Consider the following 21,476-nt stretch of genomic DNA (forward strand, 5'->3'; position numbering starts at 1 on the left):
CTCATTCTTACAATGTAAGAAAGATATTCGTAGGCTGGGTGAGGGGGCTTATGTCTACAATCCCAGAACTTTGGGAGGCCAAGACAGGCAGATGGCTTGAGCTTAGGAGTTTGAGAACAGCCTGTGCAACATGGAGCAACCCCATCTCTACAAAAAATAGCAAAAAATAAAAATAAAAAAAAATAAAAAAATTAGCCTGGCATGGTGGTGCATGCCTGTAGTCCCAGCTACTCGGGACTGAGGTGGCAGAATCACCTGAGTCCAGGAGAGGCTGCAGGGAGCTGTGATCACACCACTGCACTCCCGCCTGGGCAACAGAGTGAGACCCTTAAAAAAACAACAAAAACCCCTGAAGGTATTCATTACCCATGAGCTCCTACTTGGTCAAGAACCAAGTAGATGTGAAGACAGTCACTGTATGTACTTTTTAGATAGAAGAAATACCCACACTTCAGAGACGACTGAAGATCTTTATAGAATCACTTTAATATGCTACCTTCAAAATTTTTCAAACTCATAATAAGAGCTTCAATGCATCTTTTATTGGGCTAAATAATATTGTAAGGCTCAAAATAACTTCCTGTCTCCATCTCATCTCTGAAAAGACTTGATAATTTAAATGTATCTAACATCATGGGGGTAAATTTCCTTTTCAAAACAAAACGAATTTTAAAATAATTTTTTATCAGTAAACATCACTTTTAGCAGCAATTATTAAGTAAAATGTAAAAAACAATTCACTAACAGTAACTTACAAGTGTCCAAGAGAGAAGAATACCTATGCTTATTACCCCTTTTGTTTAGAACATAATTTATGTATAATTTGGCTTGCAAATTTTTTCATCAACTGTATTAAAACATAGTCCATTTTCTGTAAATTCCTGCTGGTGTCTTAGAAAAGCTCTTATGGAAAGAAAAAGATATGCTTCACAGGTAATGGATACAATGAGTGATTTGGGGAGATGGTAACTAAAGATCCTAAGTCTTTATTAGGATCCAAAATGACTGTGATGAAGTACGTATATCTCTAATCTATTCCCAAGTCCGCGAAATGGCATGTCAGGATTTTACCTTTGTTTCCCTTTTCTTTTCAGTAAGCGAAATACTAGCATAGTCCTCCTGAGTATTCGTCGTCCTCTTCAGCAGCAGCTGTGGCAGTGACTCCACCAGGCCTGGCCTGTGGTGTCGCGGGTGATTTCTTCTTGATTCCCCCTCCTGGAACCACCAGACTCAGGCCCAGCTTAGCATACTGTCGACAATAGAGCATGTTCTTCAAAGCTGGGTAACGAGAATCCTGACACGTTTCACTCAGCTCTAAAAAGACACAGCCTGGTTCTCCACCCTCATGAACACCAATTCTACCATTCAGACGGAAAAACAGAACCCAATACTGCTGTTCTCCAGACGCCTCATGACCATGGTGGGACAGGTATACAACTAGTCAAAGTATCAATTATAATTTTTTAATTAAAAATTTAAAAAAATATATATTTTCAAAACCTATGTAATAAGTTATTCAGAAAAAAATTTTTCTACATGTATCATTATAATAAACAACTGAAGGCCTTAAGTTGATCTGATACTATGATAATACTCTAAAGGCCTGAGGCCAAACAGGTACTTACAAATCCACTGAAAAAATAGAACAAATAGAAACTTACAGTCCTGGTTCACTTTACGTGCAAGGCATCACGTGAGGATGTTTCTCACACACTGACTAATGCATTCCTCACAACAGTCCAGCAAGACAGGTACTAGGGGCTTCATTTTTACAAATGAATTAACTGAGGTTTAGAGATAATTAGTGACCTGGAACACGTAGCTAGTCATCACGGATTCCCACAAGTCTACTGAATTACAAAGGCCACTACAGAATGGGCCTCTTTCAGACAGTCCGTCTAAAAGAAACGAGTAAAAGCAACCTATGCAGGACAACAGATAGAGGAAAAGTTGAGAAATAAGCCTGAATTTTAAAATATGTATGTGGTCAACAGTTAGACGGGTGAGTAAATGGCTATAAACCACACAACTACCATCTATTTTATCTAAATCTATGGTGAAATTCAATGCAAGTGGTCAGTTTCCTTATGAGTAGTAGTTTGAGAAGAAAAAAAGAGGTCAGAAAAAATCTCTTAAGTACACGGGTAAAAATCTCACTAGAAACTTTTCTTTCTAGAGAAAAGACGAAAGCTATGCAAACAGGTCCACTTACATCATTGTCCATGTACTTGAACAGCGGTGAGTTGCAGACATCTGACACTTGATCTTGGTCTTGCTGGTCATAACCTTCAAGAAGCTGTTCCAGTGCAGCGCAGTCTTCACTGCCATTGAACCCGGGGATGCTGCAGGAAGCACAAGTCACATGTCTTCACCTTCTCCTTAAAAGAACACAACTCAGGCAGGGGTGATTCTGCCCCTGGCATGTGACAATGTCTGGAGACATTTTGGTGCTTAAAAGTGTGGGAATGCTAGTGGCATCTACAGGGCAGAGACCAGGGATCCCACTAACCAGCCTGCAGTGCATAGGACAGGCCCGACCACAAAGAATTATCCAGCCCAAATTTTTTTTTTTTTTTTTTTGAGACGGAGTCTCGCTCTGTCGCCCAGGCTGGAGTGCAGTGGCCGGATCTCAGCTCACTGCAAGCTCCGCCTCCCGGGTTTACGCCATTCTCCTGCCTCAGCCTCCCGGGTAGCTGGGACTACAGGCGCCCACCACCTTGCCCGGCTAGTTTTTTGTATTTTAGTAGAGACGGGGTTTCACCGTGTTAGCCAGGATGGTCTCGATCTCCTGACCTCGTGATCCGCTCGTCTCGGCCTCCCAAAGTGCTGGGATGACAGGCTTGAGCCACTGCGCCCGGCCAGCCCAAATGTTAACAGTGTTGAGATTAAGACTGCTCATGTTAAACACTGAGAAAATCCCTCATTCTGATTTCTGTAACATACAATCTGAGAATTTTTTTTCCCCTTTTTCTTATTCTTTTTTTCTTAGAAGGTAAATAAAACAAAATGACTAAAATGACTAAAGTCATTCACTTCCATGGAGGTCCCCAAGAGAAAAATACAGGAAAGGAAAAAAACAAAAAACAAAACAAAAAAACCATGTAAAATGCCCACTGTAAAAGATGAAATGGTAGACGAGCACTCCTGAGATTTTGAAGTAACAGTCTCATGGCCAGGAACATTTGTCCCAGCAGCAATCTTAGCTGTAGAAACAGAAGTGCTAACACTGCAAGTCAAGAGGGCCCAGACAACGTCTTACCTATAGCTCTCCCGGACACATCTTTCTGCAGCTACATAGTCATTTCTGTGTAGATGAACTAAGACTTGAGCAATTGTTTTCTAAAACAAAAGAGAGGATCATGGTCAAATTCATATCTGTTTAATAAAGTCAATATCCTGGCAGTATTAAAAACACCTGGAGTTTCACTTTCAGAGTCTTTGTTTGTACAAATACAGATTTATAAATGCTATAGTAACTTCTACGGGACACCTGACGGGAAATGTCCTAGAACAGTACTTTCCCAACTCTCATGTCCTGGGATTTGGCTGCTTGGGGCAAGTCTGGGATTCACCCACTTCTAACAGGTTCCAGGGGCGCTCTTACTACTGGTCCGGGGACCGCACTTTGACACAAGCCTTAGATCACAACCACGTTTTCAGGAGAATCTCTTTCAAATATCTACACAGATTCAAGCTTGAAAAGTGAATAAAAAAGAAGAGGGGGGCGACCATAATTCCACAATGACACTTAGAATCGTTAAAAAGAAACTAGGAAAAAGATGTATGAGTGAAAACAGAAACAATGATAGTATTAATAAGTCAATATAAAAGCAGTAATAAGATCAAGGATATGACTGATAAATTATTGGCAAAATAGGTCTTTATGAAGTATTTTCCATCTTTTGATCTGTATTGTTTAGGTAACTTTTACTGATTTATCTTCAAGTTCACAAAGTCTTCCTTCTGTCATTTCTGAGATTAAGCTTATCCAGTATTTTATTTCAATCATGTATTTTCCAGTCCAAAATTCCCATTTAGTTCATTTTTATAGTTTCTATAAAAACAATTTTTTCCTATAAAAAACAACAGGTCCTCTTTTCTATTCATTTCAATTGTCTTTATCTCTACCTCATGAAGCAACTGTAAGTCTTTATGTGATAATGCCAAAAACCCTGGTCACTGCCGGGTTGCCATCAGTTGTCTTTTCTCCTGAAAACTGGTCATATTGCCAGGTTCTTGCATGTTAATTTTGGATTGTACTGTGAATGTGATGCTGCACAGCCTCTGCTTAATTTTCAGGAGAGTACGGATGTTTTCAGCAGGTAAGGTTCAGACGACACGTGGTGCCTTGCTTTTGGTGGATGGAAGTTGTACACTTAGTTCAAATCCTTTGCTATGTGGCTTCGGGCCTGTTCCATGCCTAAGCCCTTCAGAGGGCAGTGCGACACTTCGACGGTGATGATATCTTAGCTCTCCAAGCTCTGCATTGCACTGCTACTTTGATGCCTGTCTCAGTACAGCTGAAGAGTAAACCCAAGACTTGTGTGGGCCACATCCACACTCAGGGGACTCCGTTTCCAGCTCTCTCCTTTCTGGAATTTTCTCCTTTCTCTCTAGCTCATTTTTCTAGTTCCTCTGGGGTCCTTGTGGTGTTTTATCAACCTGAGCCATCATCACAGTGCAGCTCCATGCCTGGGCACAAGCTTGGAGCAAAGAAAAAGGAGAGGAAAACAACGGGGCCTCTTCTCCCAGTGCTGGTTAGAAAGGCGGGGTTTCCCATCTCTACTAAAAATACAAAAAAAACTAGCCGGGCGCGGTGGCGGCGCGTGTAGTCCCAGCTACTCGGGAGGCTGAGGCAGGAGAATGGCGTGAACCCGGGAGGCGGAGCTTGCAGTGAGCTGAGATCCGGCCACTGCACTCCAGCCTGGGCCACAGAGCCAGACTCCGTCTCAAACAAAACAAAACAAAACAAAACAAAACAAAACAAAACAAAACAAAAACAAAAGCGAAAGGCGGGGTTTCTTCTGGCGTTTTCATTGTTGCAGCCTTTGCTGCCCAGCTCCACAACTGCGGGCTTCGCTCACGGCAGGGCAATGCTGCCAGACGAAATGGAAAAAAACCCCAGAAACTCACTCCCACGGTGGTTGTTTCTCCAAGTGTTTGCTCCTCTCGTCTGTTTTTATTTACTTTTCAGAGTTCAAGGGTGGTTGCTTTTGTATTTTATCCAGTAGTTTAGTTGTAACCAGCAGAGAGAGAAGCTGTAGTGGGCTTACTCTATCTTGGTCAAAAATAGAGGCCCAGGAAGTATTATTTCACAAAAACAGAGAAACAGCCATAGAATCCTTTCTTAGGTACTTATTCATACCAGTATAAAAAATCATCTAATGTAACACCAAAAACAAACACTTCCAAAGAATACCTTATAACAAGTTGGATAATTCTCAATTTCCTTATAAATATTTTTTTCTTTCTGAATAGAGAGTGCCGCCTCATCAAACCTAAAACGAAACACAGAAATGTGAAACAAGCAGGTCTAAATGATGGATAGCAGAGGTCCCCTGAGAAATGTGCTTGACATCATAGATTTGCAGAGACACCCGGAGGACAGGAGTTGTTAGCAGCTGCCCCAGGACCCAGGTTTCCACACGCTCTGCTCATCTGGCCTTTCTAATGTCTGACTGCCCACTTTCAGGCTGCACGGTGACAGAAAAAGCAAAAGAACTCAAGGAGGGGTTAGGTCAAATGGGGAGTTTGAAGCTTGGTAAGGACTGCCCAATAATGAGTAGCACAACTTCTTTGTGATATGTATTTGAGACGATCTTCGATTAAATCACCCAAGATTTCTTTCCGCCCGACTGAAAGAACATCCAGACACCCAAGGCACTCAGTACCTTCCCCCAACTGTGTCCCTCCGTCACACACTCCGCTGCTGCCCCAGTGGCCCTAGCATGCTCTGAGGTGCCTAAAAGGGCAGCACTGAGCAGTGGCAAGTCAGAGACCTAAACAAAAGCCTTCCTGCATCTTCAATCTTCAACATTCATCATTTCCACTGACCCTCATACATTCTCCTTCTCTTCCGTTTTGCCTAATGGCAGAATGAAGATGAAGGCAAGGAAAGGGGTCACCAAAACTTTCTCCCCAAACCCTCCAGGTCCTTACCCCTTTCTCACTCCCCCAGCCCTAATTCCATCAAACCCTAATTGAATCCTCCCCTCCCTGCAAAGCTGTAGTATACTCCAAATGCCAGGACTCCCTTAGTACAACTAGAGACTGAGTGAAATGCACAGTCTGTAGCCATTGCTCTCATCCCAATATGAGTCCAAGGTTATGGCAGCAACTACCAGGGCATTGGGAATACACAAAACCAACAGCCAAAAGGGGCAAGAGTCTGTACTTTCGGGATTCAAAGGGAGGTAAGTGGTATTATAACCCAAAATAAAATACAAAATGTTATGCTCTATGATTTTTTTTTTTTTTGAGACAGAGTCTCACTCTGTTGCCCAGGCTGGAGTGCAGTGGTGTGATCTCGGCTCCTTGCAACCACCTCTGCCTCCTGGGTTCAAGCGATTCTCCTGCCTTAGTCTCCCAAGTAGCTGGGATTACTGGCGACTGCCACCACGCCCAGCTAATTTTTGTATTTTTAATAGAGATGGGGTTTTGCCATGTTGGCCAGGCTGGTCTCGAACTCCTGACTTCAGGTGATCCACCTGCCTTGGCCTCCCAGTGCTGGGATTACAGGCGTGAGCCACTGCACCCAGCTTATATGTTATCTTTTTAAAAATAGTTGCATGTATACAGACACACACACCACACACACAATGGCTTGGCTTATGCTATTATGGCTACTTACATCACGAGTTAAACTGAATCTTTATGGGATGCACCCTGGTAACTTAGTGCCTTATAAAATAACACTCAGAGAAGAAATGCATTCTGAATTTCCACAGGTCAACTTGATACATTTTTGGAACTAAGTCAATTTATAAACTGAGTTTGGCAGCAGAATTCTAAGAGTGCTCCCAGTTCTTGTCCCTTGTAAACATTTCCTGTATAATCCCCCTTTAAGTGTAGGTGTGACTCTCGGAATATGATGGGCCATCCTGTGATTAGGACACAAATCAGCTGACTTCGAGTGAGTCACTGTCTGTGTGGGCCTGACTTAATCAGGCCGGCCCTTCCTTAAGTTAGAGGCCAGAATCAGAGTGATGCGCTCCCGATGCCTCCAATCAGCAGCAAACTGCCATGCTGTGAACCACCAAGGGGGACACACGGCCAGGAACTGAAGGTGAACTCAAAGCTGAGAACAGTTCCTGGCCAATAGGCAACAGGAAAACAGGAATCTCTTTTACACAGCTGCAAGGAAATCAATTCTGCCAACAATCAATGAGCTTGCAAAAGGACCCAGCCTCCGGTGAGATCACAGCCCGCTCTGACACCTTGATTTCAGCCTGGTGAGACCCTAGCTCTGCTACCTAGCTACACCAGGATCGAGCTACACGAGGATCGAGCTACACAGGATCGAGCTACACTAGGATGGAGCTACACTAGGATGGAGCTACACTAGGATGGAGCTACACTAGGATGGAGCTACACTAGGATGGAGCTACACTAGGGTCTAGCTACACCAGGATCTAGCTACACTAGGATGCAGCTACACTAGGGTCTAGCTACACCGTATCCAAACTTCTGGCCTTGTGAAACTGTGAGCTAATCAGTGAGTATTGTTTTAAGTTGCTAAGTTTGCAGCAATTTGCTATGCAGAAATAAAAAATTAATGCAAGGCAGACTACAGCTACATGTATCTATATTATTTATAATTGTGACCCTGAGCTTATAACAGATCCTGTTTTATAAAATAAATTACGTCAGAATATTCTGTGCCCAGTGTCCAGATTATATCATTCTATTAGCAATCTCAGTATTTTAAACTTTTCATATATTTAACTATAAAGGGTGCATTCTTTACACATAAACTGTTTATTTCCTTGACATAATAATAGCATTTCTATGTGCTAATATATATTTACTTAACAAAAAAGCCAAGCATTTACATGAGTCTGTAGTTGAAAAAGTTGATCGACTTTGCTAAAAGGCCATGAAATTAGCATATAAAGCCATCTATTTTTAAATGTATCCAGAAAAGTATTAGTTACTTATAATGAAACACCCATGATTACAACTTTCCCCTCACGTAACACTCAATATTCCTAACAAAATGACAAGAACCTGGTTTTGCTGAAAAAAGAATAAATTGTTTTTATCTTCCCCAAATGAAACAAAACTGAATCCAGACAGAAGTTATGTGCAAATGGCAGAAAACTGTCACAGAACCTCATTCACCCCCAAGCTTTCAACAGACACCTTCCTCACCACAACTCAAACTCTTCCCCTGGCCCCAACTATTTCCTGAACTCCAAAACCTATTTTTACCTACCTACAGAAATGTCGAGTTTATGTGTCATATTCCCAACGAAGTTTATGATCATCACCGAGAAGTTTGTGTCTATATTCCTTATCTGTTATTAATGGCACTATGGGCAGAACAGTTATGCAAGACAGAAACCCAGTGATTCTCCTTAATAGCACACACCCCACCCCGAACATATACATACCCAACCCTCCCTGTGTTTAGATCTAGTGACTGTCTCAGACAACTGGTGAGAAGCAGCTCTTTTCTTTGCTAAGTGAATCTTCTATGAGGGATTTGGGTTCACTGAGATCACACACCTTGTCTCAGAGGCACAGACCTTCTCTCAGAGGCACAAGGTCATGATCAATCTGCTGCAAAGGCCTTTTCTTTTTTTTTTTTTTTGAGATGGAGTCTCACTGCAACCTGTGCCTCCTGGGTTCGAGCGATTCTCCAGCCTCCTGAGTAGCTGGGATTACAGGTGTGTGCCATCACGCCCAGCTAATTTTTGTATTTTTAGTAGAGGAGGAATTTCACCATGTTGGCCAGGCTAATCTTGAACTTCTGACCTCAGGTGATTCGCCTGCCTCGGCCTCCCAAAGTGGCGTGATTACAGGCATGAGCCACCGCACCCAGCCTGGAAAGGCCTTTTCTAAAAAGGAACAGGGGCACTGGCCTTGGACTGCCTTTAAGATCATCCCAGATGTAATCTAAATGAAACTGAATCACTTCTGAACTATGACTCTCCAGAACTGAAGGAGAAGCAAGAGATTAATATATTAAATAGATAAAGTATTAAATTAGGACATCTTACGGACTCATGTTACTGTAAAAAGAAAAAAAAACCCAAAAAACAAAGTCATGAATAAAAGCCCTAGATTTATAAATGTGCCCTTTGAGCACATTCTCACTTCCGCCGCTCATTCAACTAGCATTCTCCCCTCTGCTGAGGCTCTGAAGAATTTAACTCAGTACCTGCTTTAGAACAATAGCTTTCTTTAGATGTGTCCAAACCGACTGGCAACATTGGTAATGTTTTGAGGATGGTGGTGGCCCCCATCCCTAGTGGAGCTTTCTAAAGGAATATGCACAGGCAGCTGGAAAACATTCCTCACCTGACCTCCCCCTGAAAGATCCTGGCCTCTCCCCTTTGCCGTGCTACTCCCTCTACGACACAGCTTTAGATCATCTGTACCTTGAGAAACAAAAGGAGAGAAGATGTGGAAAGCAGAAATACTTCAGGGGAGCTGAGGCTGTGTGGACTCTCACACAGGGCTGTCCTTAACTTCTGCCCCTTCCTGCAACTTCACTTCCTCCACCTTCCATGGGGTCTTATAGTAAGGGGCTTAGTGCTCTAGAAAGGCACTGCGAGCCTTGTTGGGGAGCATTAGGAGGTGAGAACAGGTGAGAAAGGAGGTAAACTATGCTAAAACTTGCCTCCTGACTGCCCTGAAAAGAATGAAGGACACTTTCTAAGACATGGGGACCCTGCTCACAAGTCAGAACCTGGGTATCACCTCACAGTTCAGCTATTCTGCCACAGCCAGAGCGCCGTCACCAAGAGCAGCTCTGCTGCTGTAAGAAACACCTTCAGAAACTAAACGGAACCCCACGAACAGCTCTGCTGCTGTAAGAAACACCTTCAGAAACTAAACGGAACCCCACGAACAGCTCTGCTGCTGTAACAAACACCTTCAGAAACTAAACGGAATCATTCTTCAGTTGGGAATCGTCAGAGTTAGCGTTTCAGTCACTGATTTCTGGGAAGCAACAAGTAATAAGATGAATAAAGGTAATGACCCCGGACTGACATTTAAATTAAACTTTGCTTCATGATTGAAGTCCTAATTTAAAAACAAAATGAAATTTCTATTCCATTTAGACAAAAAAAAACAAAAACAAAAAACCTACTCAGTGAAGGAAGGTCTTATAAACAAAGCAGTCTATCTAAATGAGATTAACAGTTAATTCTAGATTAATTTATTCTCATGTTACTCTAGACTGGTTTCTATTTCAGAATCTGCAGTCTTCATGAAGAAAAAATTTAACTCAGTGTCAGAAAGGACAGATTCATCACTCATTTCTATTTTGATTCCTTAACATATGAACTGGATCTTGGGTCTTTTCTGTTACTGGGAAGCTTTGGGCAAATTTCAACTAAGATATCTGCAGACCTACAACCACCTAAAGATGTTTATCTTAAATATTATTGAGACAGAAGTTTATTAATGAAAGAAACTGCTTACTAAAAGTAAACTGAGATAAAGTAAAAAAACAAAAGGAAATCCCAATAGGTTTTTAGCTTTCCGAGGTTCAACTATTTGTGCTTCAGGTCATATGCTGAAAGGTAAATATTGTATTAATGACACTATTTGTCAAGAACCTGTCAATTTTCATGGGTGTTTATGCATCTTTGTCATTTATCCTAATATTCTTATTTTTCCTTGAGAGAGGTATCATAACCCACCCAAATAACATGAAGAAAACTGTTCCCTCTCAGGTTGCTGAGCCAGGGTTCAACCAACAAAAGCACAGTGCATGACAAATTTGGGCATTATAAATTTGGGCATTACACTTTCAAAAAACAGCAGATCTTTTAATATCTAATTCAGTGTGCCTACTGTCTAGTAAATGTTAATATTCTATTGTGTGGCCTGGTGTGTCTACAGCTTATACCAAAAAATTAACAAGCTATCCCCCAAATGACTTTCCAGTTCCAAATGTGGATTCAAAGTATAAAGACACAGCAATAGTTTTTAAAGACATACCTACGTCCTCGCACTAGTAGTCTGGAGGCTTTTCCTAGTAATTCAACTGCCTGCCGTAAGCGCTCTTCATTCTGAAGGCATCAAAGAAAAACAAGTGTTGGCTGCTTTAAGGCTGAACTGTTTTTATCCCACAATATTTATTTTGTAAAGAAGTAATGGCACTGGATCAAGGGGGGAACACGAAAGCTGCTAGTCCATTTCACTACTCTCTAACAGAAAAGAGACAGCACGCAACTGTGAGCAGGGAAAAGTTTTAAAAGTAGCCACTGCATTTCTCTATTTTCCTATATATTATTAATCTAAACATTCTAAGTAATTAAAGAAAAAAATAAGATTCAAACTTACTTCAAACACATTAGCTGTCTGTTGATATAACTGTACAGCCTTCTCTGGATCAACATTTTCTATAAGCCTGAATTAGACAAGAAAATGTGACTCACATGAGAAATGGAAAGCTTGTTTTTCAAGGACTTGTTTAAAATAGAGACAAGACTTCAATGCAGAGACTCGTCCATCTCACACTCACTTTCCAGCTCGCTCCAAAGCCATGGCTGCAGTGTCTGGGGTGCCGTTTTCTAGATACATCATGCTGGCTTTCTCAATTAGCTGAACAGCCTCTGGTAGTTTCTGCATCTCCTTTGGGCAAAGGATACAGCACAGGTCAGAAAATGCATCAATTAAAGAAAAACAGAGTTAACAATCTGAAATGCAATTTTTAAAATTTTAAGTTCTGGGATACATGTGCAGAACGTGCAGGTTTGTTACATAGGTATACATGTGCCATGGTGGTTTGCTATACCTATCAACCCATCATCTAGGATTTAAGCCCCACATGCATTAGGTGTTTGTTCCAGTGCTCTCCTTCCCCTTAATCCCCAACCCCCGACAGACCCCGGAGTGTAATACTCCATCCCTGTGTTCATGTGTTCTTGTGGTTCAATTCCCACTTATAAGTGAGAACATGTGGGGTTTGATTTTCTGTTCCTGTGTTAAGTTTGCTGAGAATGATGGCTTCCAGCTTCATCCATGTCCCTGCAAAGGACATGATCTCATTCTTTTTTACAGCTGCATAGTATTCCATAGTGTATATGTACCACATTTTCTTTATCCAGTCTGTCACTGATGGGCATTTGGGTTGGTTCCATGTCTTTGCTATTGTGAATGGTGCTACAATAAACATACGTGTGCACGTGTCTTTATAGAATGATTTATGCTCCTTTGGGCATATGCCCAGTAATGGGATGGCTGGGTCAAACGGTATTTCTGGTTCTAGATCCTTGAGGAATTGCCACACTGTCTTCCACAATGGTTTAACTAATTTACACTCCCACCAAGAGTATAAAAACTTTCCTATTTCTCCACAGCCTGGCCAGCATCTATTGTGTCCTGACTTCTTAATCATTGCCATTCCAACTGGCGTGAGATCTCATTGTGGTTTTGATTTGCATTTCTCTAATGATCAGTGATGAGGAGCTGTTTTTCATGTTTGTTGGCCACATGTCTTCTTTTTCTATAAGGAACTTAAATTTACAAGAAAAAAACAACCCCATCAAAGAGTGGGCAAAGGATATGAAATGCAATTATTTTATCCCTAATTCCTGAAAGTAAATGACTCGAAAACATTGTATAGCAACAAATATATTTAAAATGAAAGGCTTCACATGATTACTCTCCCAATCAAGCCTCATTAAACCCAACCAAAAAGGTACCAGGTAATCTCTACACAGAGTTCATCACCACTTCACAGAACTTTGGGAAATCTATGAAAACAGAAAAAAACCAAAAACCTCGCTCTTCACTGTTTTCTAAGCATTCCTTATTCTTAAAATATTTACCAAGTCCCTACGACATACAAACCTATGCCAAAGATCACAAACTGGCAGCCCAATGACTCTATCTCACTTCCAAGTGTGTTTTGCTTGATCCATGCAGTATTTTTAAATTAGATACTTTCATGAAAACTCTGTTTTATGGCTTTCTTCAAAAAAATATCAAAAGCTACGGCATCAGCAGGCTTGCATCCCTGTATGGCAACAAGCTAGGGCTGGGCAGCACTGTCCCGCCAGATGAGCATGCACCTCCTGGCACTTCTCCCCGCTCTTCACTTCCAAATGCCCTCCACGTCCTGGCTGCTCATTCATTTCAGTTACTCCTCTATACCCTGAGTTCATCTGAGTTTGCAACCCTCTTCCACGACTGATAAATTCTGTATCTTACTATTAATCTGTACATCTCAGGATCATGCAGTCCTACTGTCTAATATCTCCAAATCAAACACTTTAAAAATAAACTTAAAAAACACCGTTTAAAAGCTAGTTATAAAGTTTACATAAGCAACTTATTTAGTGTTGACTTGCTGTATCTTAAGGTAGGCTCCGCACTGACATCTCACAGGTAGTTTACAAATCTGCCTCTTCAGTCCCTTGCTAAGTTGACAAATTCATTAGGACACCCCTAACAAAACTGGTCTCCTTTTCACCAACCCCAAAACATAACTTTATTACTTAGCTATGGAAACCAACAATAAAACAGACTGAAAGATACTGTATGAAACAAGGACTGCTATCACTCACTCTAGCAGAATGAGATGCTAATACATCTCCAAAGCTCAGTGAAAAAATAAAAACAACACTTTTTTTGTTATAAAACCAAAAGTCAACGAAAGAATCTGAGTCTACAATATCTGCTGAAAAATGTCTGAACGAACAGGCGAGGCAAACCTACCAACCTCTCCCAGGCGCGCCATAACCAGACCTCTCCCAGGCGCGCTAGTCCTGAGGGCCGTTTCAGCTTTTAAAGAATAACCAAACCTCTCCCAGGCGCGCTAGTCCTGAGGGCCGTTTCAGCCTTTAAAGAACACAACTGAACCTTGGACAACAATTTAAACTGTGCTGGTCCAATTATATGCAGACTGTCTTGCTCCTCTGCCCCGAGACAGCAAAACCAACCCCTCCTCTTCCTCCTCCTCAGCCCACTCAAACCTGAAGAGAATGATGAGGATGAAGAGCCCTGTGGTGCTCTACTTCCACTTACAGAACACTAAATATACTTTCTCTTCCTTAGGATTTTCTTAATATTTTCTCTAGCTTACTTTACTGTAAGAATACAGTATAAAACATATTCCATACAACACACAACATATGTACTGTTTATATTATTAAGACTTGCAGTCAATAGTAGTAGTGGCTCACGCCTATAATCCCAGCACTTTGGGAGGCTGAGGCAGAAGTATCACTTGAGCCCAGAAGTTTGAGCCCAGCCTGGGCAACACAGTGAGAACCAGTCTCTATCAAAAAGATGAAAACATTAGCAGGGCATGGTGGCATGCACCTACAGTCCCAGCTACTCAGGAGGCTGAGGTGGGAGAATCGCTTGAGTCCAGGAGGTTGAGGCTGCAGTGAGCCACGACTGTGCCACTGCATGCCAGCCTGGGCAACAGAGCAAGACCCTGTCTCAAAAAACAAAAAAAGGCTATTGGTAAAGTTTTTGGGGAGTAAAAAGTTATGTGTAGATTTTCAACTGCACAAGGGGTTGGCGTCCCAACCCTTGGGTGTTTCAAGGGTCAACTGTATTTCCTCCCCAAATTTACCTATCCACTAATTACATATAATCTGTGAATCTACAACATAAAAGCATTTGGGAGGATTAAAAAAAACGAAACAAAACAAAACAAAAAAACACACAGGAACTATTCGTCATGAGTTTTACCCAGTAGATAGAGCAAAAAATACATTAGAAGGCAGTATAAATGGCATCCAAGTCCTATTTGTTGTTTAAAAATTAGCAACTACATCTTCCTGCTTTTGCATAAAATCAAGTGAGGCTGTGAATAAGAGGTCCAACCACAATATTGATACTTCTCCATAAAAAATGATGAGCTGCCTACTTGAAAGTTATACCCTCCACCATAAATATGCCTATTTTCAATGGCTGTGTGCCTGTGGAGCAAACAGGATATGAAATCACAGCAGTCATCAAGTGACAGAACCAAAGGTTGATCCAACAAGTTTCTGTGGCTTCCCTTGCGCATCTGTCTACAAAATGGCACTCCCCAAGCCTTGCTGGTGAATAAATGTGAAGGTTTGTATGACAAACTGGTAGAAATTTTAGCCCACAGAATTGCGGACCATGTAGCGCAGGGGTCCTGTGCTCCCAAGAGTGTCCCAGGGCATTTAATTTACATATAAGACAATGCCAGAAAGCATTTTCCTTCATCTGTTTCCCTATCCACTAAGTTAATTTTCTTTTATTCAAAGTATTGCCTTTCCAACCCTCAAATTAAATAGATACTTGAGCAATGGAAATGATGCCTGAATAATAACTTTTGATGAAGATTCAAGTCTTAGTACAGCTGTTGCAATATAAACTGAGGCTGTGAGAATTAGAGTGTCTGAGCATTTCTTAATTAAGTGTATCCTAAAAACAGGCACGAAGTACACTGAGACTGTAGCAGCCACCCGGGAGCTTCCTAGTTCTCAGTGGAAAACGAGACAGAAGAAGGCCAGAGCAGATCCCCAGCTTCTTTGGCTGTAAGAGAAACTCTACTTGCAAAGGAACTGCAATAAATAACCTAACTTGCATCACCAAATACCAATACAGTTGCATGTTTGGCCAGAAAAGCTTCATTTCAATGGATTTATAACAGTTTATCATAAGGAAGCATCATAATTTAAACATTCTCCTATTATTATTATTATTATTATTTGTTTTGAGACAGAGTCTCGCTCTGTGGCTCAGGCTGGCGCGCAGTGGCGTGATCTCGGCTCACTGCAACCTCCGCCTCCCGAGTTTAAGCAATTCTCCTGCCTCAGCCTCCCGAGTACCTGGGATTATAGGCGCCCACCACCACCCAGCTAATTTATGTATTTTTAGAAGAGATAGTGTTTCACCATGTTGGCTAGGCTGGTGTCGAACTCCTGACCTCAGGTAATCCACCTGCCTTGGCCTCCCAAAGTGCTGGGATTACAGGTGTGAGCCACTATACCCAGCCTCACTTTCTTATTATTCAAAATTTAGATAATTGCCATTTCTTCAAAAAACATCCTGATGCATAAATCTTTGCTCTCTCTCTCTTAATGACAGATTCACAGAATTGAAATTCCTGGGTCAAAGACTATAAAATCTTTTAAATTAAGCATGTTAACAGCTATTACTAACATTCTTTAACCTTTTGCTATTTTTTGTTGTTCTACAATGAGCATGTGTTCACTGAAAAAAATAAGTAAGTTCACATTATAAAAGTCATAGAAATTAAAACAAAAGCTTTACTAAGGTCAAAGTTCTTAAAACAAAGCTTTATAATAAATACTTGAAAGTAGCTTTTACCAATTTAGATGAAACGTTTTAAAAAAAAGAAAGACATGTACTTTATTTCAGCTGCCAGCTGGCATACTTTGAGAGTCAGCATCATGAAGTAGGGTGCTCTGTCTCACCACAGCAGGACAATAACTCCTAGCCTGCTTTTGAGGAGCAGAAGTACCAACAGTGGCACAGGCACATTAGTCAGAATATTCCATGCAGAATGAATTAAAGTAGCAAAAGCTTAAATCTGTGGTGGTCTCTGCTGCCAACTGTTATTCACACAAGTAAAAATGTCTTCTATAACCCACGTATGATAATTTTTTAAATATTTATAAAATTTACTACATTCAGATGTCCTTCCCAAAAGTAGAGAAATTTCCCATAGAGCTCTTTTTATAGCAATACACATCTATCCTGGTTATAGAGCTTAACACGCTACTGTTCCCAGTTCCCTCCAACACATTTTCTCTTAAATTTCACGTTTAACACTCTTTATCTTAAGAGGTACAGAATGTATTCTATGGGTCCAATTAACGTTACTATGGACGGAAAATCTTACACTTAGCACCTCTTGCCTTACGGTAAGGACGCTTTTCAACTTCAACATAAATTCTTGTTTAACACTTTGTAGTTAATTCATTTTACCCACACAACAATTGTGATGTAACATTACTGACCTTCAACATCATTCCAGCTTGCTCATAAGCTCTGAAAGAGAATATAATTTCTCTGATGAAATCTTAATGAAATAAGGGGTAGAAGAAACTCTCTAGTGAGGAACTACTGATAAGGAAAGTGACTTCACTTAAAATGGGCTCATGCACAACATATCACTTCAGGCTTGTATTACCACACAATATAATTTTTTATTCTTTTTTCAGGGGGAATAATGGCTTAGAACATTAGACATTTGAGTTAAAGAGATTTTATTTTGCAGATGCAAACTTAAGTAAGGCTCAGTAAGGTTAAATTAATTTCCATCTGACAAACCAAAATCTAAGTTTTTTTGCTTTTGTTTTTGGGGCGGGGGGGATGGAGTCTTGCTGTTATCACCCAGGCTGGAGTGCAGAGGCACGATCCCACCTCACTGCAACCTCCGTCTCCCAGTTTCAAGCAACTCTCCTGCCTCAGCTTACCCAGTAGCTGAGATTACAGGCATGTGCCACCACATCCAGCTAATTTTTTGTATTTTTAGTACAGACAGGATTTCACCAAGTTGGCCAGGCTCGTCTCAAACTCCTGACCTCAAGTGACCTGCCGCCTCGTCCAACAAATAACTACTCTTCACAAGGCAGGAGAAAACTTCCTGCCTCCTTTCCACAGGCACTATTAACTATCGAACAGAGAAAAACAGAGATTCTAACTTATTTTTTTCCCCATAGGCTACTGAACAAAATGCTCCTAATAATATATTATGGCAATTTAATTTAAACTCTTTACATTTTAGAGTTGGGAGTGACTTAGTTTTTAACGTTGAGGTAAAAACTGAAACAAAGAGAAATGATTATTTAAATCAATACAAAATTTATAATTTGGGAAAAAATTACCAACCTACAGAAAAACAGCAACATTTAAAACATAATTTGCAAATACATGAAAACATGAAGAATACTTACTTGGCAGCATGAAAAAGACTGAATGGAAGTATCGAAGTCAAAGTTAAGGAAAAAAGAAAAAAAAACCCAATAGTTTCTACAGATCTACTATTTAAAGACAGTTCTACTATTAAAAGATATTTTACTACTATCTACTATTTAAAGACAGTTAACTCAATCACTGAGCCAGCTGGTTCCAAAAGACAAATCCTACAAACAGGTAAAAAGAAATAATTCAATGCCTGTCGATATCGTTTAAAACTACATAATTCCCCAAAACACTGCACAGGTTTTAAACTATTTCTATTAGGCAATAATCTGAAATTTTACTGAAGTGCAAAGTTATTATGACTACAGTTTGCAAGTAAGAGAAACATTTTTTATCGATAAGTTTTCAAATACCTCAGGAAAATGTACTGTTTTAAACTACTTATAATTTTTATTTCAAATACCTAAGGAAAACTGTATTAAAAAAAAACTGATACAGTAGTTCATGCGTTTTCAATACCCGTGCTACTTCTTCATTCTTCAGCACTTGTCTATAGATTTCCCTTACTTCATCCCAAGTAAAACCATCATCAAGTAAAACCACAAACAATAGAAAGTAAGTTCTCAAATGTAGCTCTGCGAACCAGCGTGGACCTTATGATCAAACTTCACTATAAACACTCCTTCAGAGTTTAAAATACAGAATTTTTCTAATAATTTTCTAACTTAAAAACATTTTACTTCACAGGTAGTAAAGCAAATTTACAGCAAGAGAAAACAGTTTGTCAAAACCATCTAATTGTTTAATTTCTTTTTAACAGTTGAAAAAGATACGCCCTATTATTTTCGTGGGCAACAGCTTCCCTCAGGCAGGCATCTTTTGCTTGCTCAAACTGTTTGGCATTTTTAAAAGCAACAGCTGAAATAGAAAAAAAAAAAAAAACCTCTCTATTTCCATCATTAAAAACCTCAAATAAATCATCACTGAAATCTGCATTTTATAGGAAGTATTACAAACATACTTACTTCAAATACTTAAGAAGTTTCCTAAACTATAAAATACTACTTTTTTCTAAAGCAATTTCCTTACAACTTTTCCAATTATCAGTAACTTAGGAGTATTTTTAAAAGTTTTTCTTTTTTAATTGTCGACTACTGGCAACAAATCAGTGTTACTTCCACTCAAAATCTAGAAGTCTTTCTAACACCAACACTCCCTGATGCTCCCCAGTGACAGGCAGAGTTTTCAGTCACAAAAGACAGCACCTGACTTCACCAGTTGTACCTTTAACAATAAAAACAGTATTTTAGGTATAGGTCATTCAATTACGTAGAAACTGAGGGCCAATAAGCACCTTAAACAGTTTTTTTTATAATAAACCTTCCTTTTGGCACAATCTTTAAATGTCTAACAATGCATTTTTTTTTTAAATCTTTTATACTGTTTACTATCTATGAAAAGATATCTCACTGTTCAAACAGCTAAAGTATATTGCAAGCTGTTTTAAAAGTGCAATCATCAAAGCAAAACAGGAGTGCTTATAAAATATGACCTTACAAATTCTGGAAAACTTATCAAGGGTTGCTTACAAAGAAGCAAAAGCATAATGCTTTAAGAAAAGTGTTAATTGTTAAAACACTCTTAAAATTCTCTTAATAAAATGTGAAAAATAAATACTGAAACTATTCCCCTCCCTGCTTTTCCGTATGCTGCTTTTAAAAAATTTATTCTGATTAAATAGATTTTCCATAAGCCCTTAAAGAAAATAAACAAATGATGTTTCAGTGGGAAAATCTCACCTAAAACATTGATTTTTGAATGTAGTTCATGATCTCAGAGGGACAGAAAACAAATCTGTGTTAAATTTCCCTCACAGAGGACACTTGGAAAATGTTGTTCCCTTCACTCCAGAAGCCTCCCTGTATAAGTAGTCCATAAAATTCATACAGAGTTTAAACTTTTCATAATTTTAAAGTATGAGAGATAAACAATTTGCCTGATGCAAAAAAAGAGAACTTACTCAGATTTAAATAAAGGCAGTGAAGACTCATTTGCTGTTTAACCAAAAGCACTTGCCCTAGATGTTCTCTGTGCTGGGCTAACAAGTGTGATCAGGGCTATCGCTGAAATACAACTGAAAATGTGTTCAAGGTACTCAAAATTTTGTTATATTTTATTTATACTCCAAATTACCACAGATATGCTGAAAGCTATCACTCTATAATTCAGAATGCTAAATTTTTAGTAAATTCCCTTTCTGTTGCATATTTTACATTGTTTATATCTTATATAAACTGATTAAAATATGTATATAGCTTAACACGTCACGAACACTGAACAGACACATTCAATGTGACGTTCATAAAAGACATAAAGGACCAAGCAAACATATGATTTGCAGATCTGCTGAAGATGAGGCTAAGTTAACAAAAAATTTAACAAACTCCTTATGCAATAGAAAGTATAGAGAAAAACGGCAACATTCATGGATATAGTATTCAAACAACTGGAGCTGAAGAATATATAAGCAACACTAAAAACCCACTGCTGTGTATCACCAACCCCGCCCCAGCCCTGCTGTCAGACAGCAGGTACCAGGAACTCTGACTCAGCTCTCAACACATCTGAAAATAACAAGTGGAAAAAAACTTTTGTTTTTTAACTATTAAAGCCTTGTAGAAAGTATATACATATTACGGTGAAATGAAGTTATCAGACTATTTTAAGATTACATGCTGGAGCAACCGGACTACAGTCAAAAATACCTGCTTTTCCATATTCAGAAGCGGCACTGTCATAATCTGGCTTCCATTTTAAAAAACCAGTTTTCAGGCTAGAATGAAAGAAAGACACAGTTAACAGAAGTTACCAACCACATTTATAAGTCAGATCCCTGCTTGTAATGACCTTCTAGGTCTTTAAAAAAAAAAAGAAAATAAAGGAGGAGCCATCAGGCATAAACTTCCCGTGTCACCTGCCTCCACCCAAACTTACGCTTAACAAACACAACCTCACCTCTTTCCCTCCCACTGTCACAGGTATGTGGTTTTCCTCCTACAGGTTCTCAATTCGTGGTCCCCAGACCAGCACCATCAGCACTGCCTGGGAACTTACTAAAAACATAAATTGTTGACCCCATCCCAAGCCTACAGCACCTCTGAGGTTTAACGAGCCCAAAGGTGCATTAAAGCTTCAGAACCTCTGAAGCACAGTGTTGACAGCAGAGGGACTCATTGAACTGATGCACAGACGAGAGGCTAGAGACATAAATGGAGGCATCATAAGCGTATGTCAAGAGCATAGGTGAGACCAGATCTCCTAGTAAGACTGCAGAGAGAGAACAGAAAGACTAAGGAATATAATCATTCAGTGGAATAACAGAGGAAGTAGGCAAAAAAAAAAAAAAAAAAAAAAAA

The 21,476-nt window shown here is 39.9% G+C and overlaps 1 protein-coding gene across 2 annotated transcripts in view; it reads right to left on the reverse strand.

Moving 5' to 3' along the window:
• Positions 1 to 822: 822 nt before the first annotated feature.
• The window catches only part of NAPG (NSF attachment protein gamma), a 26,584-nt gene continuing 5,930 nt past the window's right edge, over positions 823 to 21,476 (reverse strand). Inside the window, exons 2-12 of one of the 2 annotated variants that reach the window (XM_017868811.1) lie at positions 20,826 to 20,893; positions 18,894 to 18,978; positions 18,093 to 18,110; positions 17,154 to 17,184; positions 11,702 to 11,811; positions 11,521 to 11,587; positions 11,176 to 11,246; positions 5,420 to 5,498; positions 3,260 to 3,339; positions 2,213 to 2,342; positions 823 to 1,249 (exon numbers count right to left, since the gene is read on the reverse strand). In XM_017868811.1, coding sequence (XP_017724300.1) covers positions 1,106 to 1,249; positions 2,213 to 2,342; positions 3,260 to 3,339; positions 5,420 to 5,498; positions 11,176 to 11,246; positions 11,521 to 11,587; positions 11,702 to 11,811; positions 17,154 to 17,184; positions 18,093 to 18,110; positions 18,894 to 18,978; positions 20,826 to 20,893 — 883 coding nt within the window. In that variant the 3' untranslated portion in view covers positions 823 to 1,105. Of the gene's footprint in view, positions 1,279 to 2,212; positions 2,343 to 3,259; positions 3,340 to 5,419; positions 5,499 to 11,175; positions 11,247 to 11,520; positions 11,588 to 11,701; positions 11,812 to 17,153; positions 17,185 to 18,092; positions 18,111 to 18,893; positions 18,979 to 20,825; positions 20,894 to 21,476 lie in introns of both variants that reach the window. The other variant, XM_017868812.1, reaches the window with a different exon arrangement.

The sequence above is a fragment of the Rhinopithecus bieti genome, unplaced genomic scaffold (genome assembly GCF_001698545.2).
Source record: "Rhinopithecus bieti isolate Rb0 unplaced genomic scaffold, ASM169854v2 scaffold_4654, whole genome shotgun sequence".
Taxonomy (NCBI): Eukaryota; Metazoa; Chordata; class Mammalia; order Primates; family Cercopithecidae; genus Rhinopithecus; species Rhinopithecus bieti.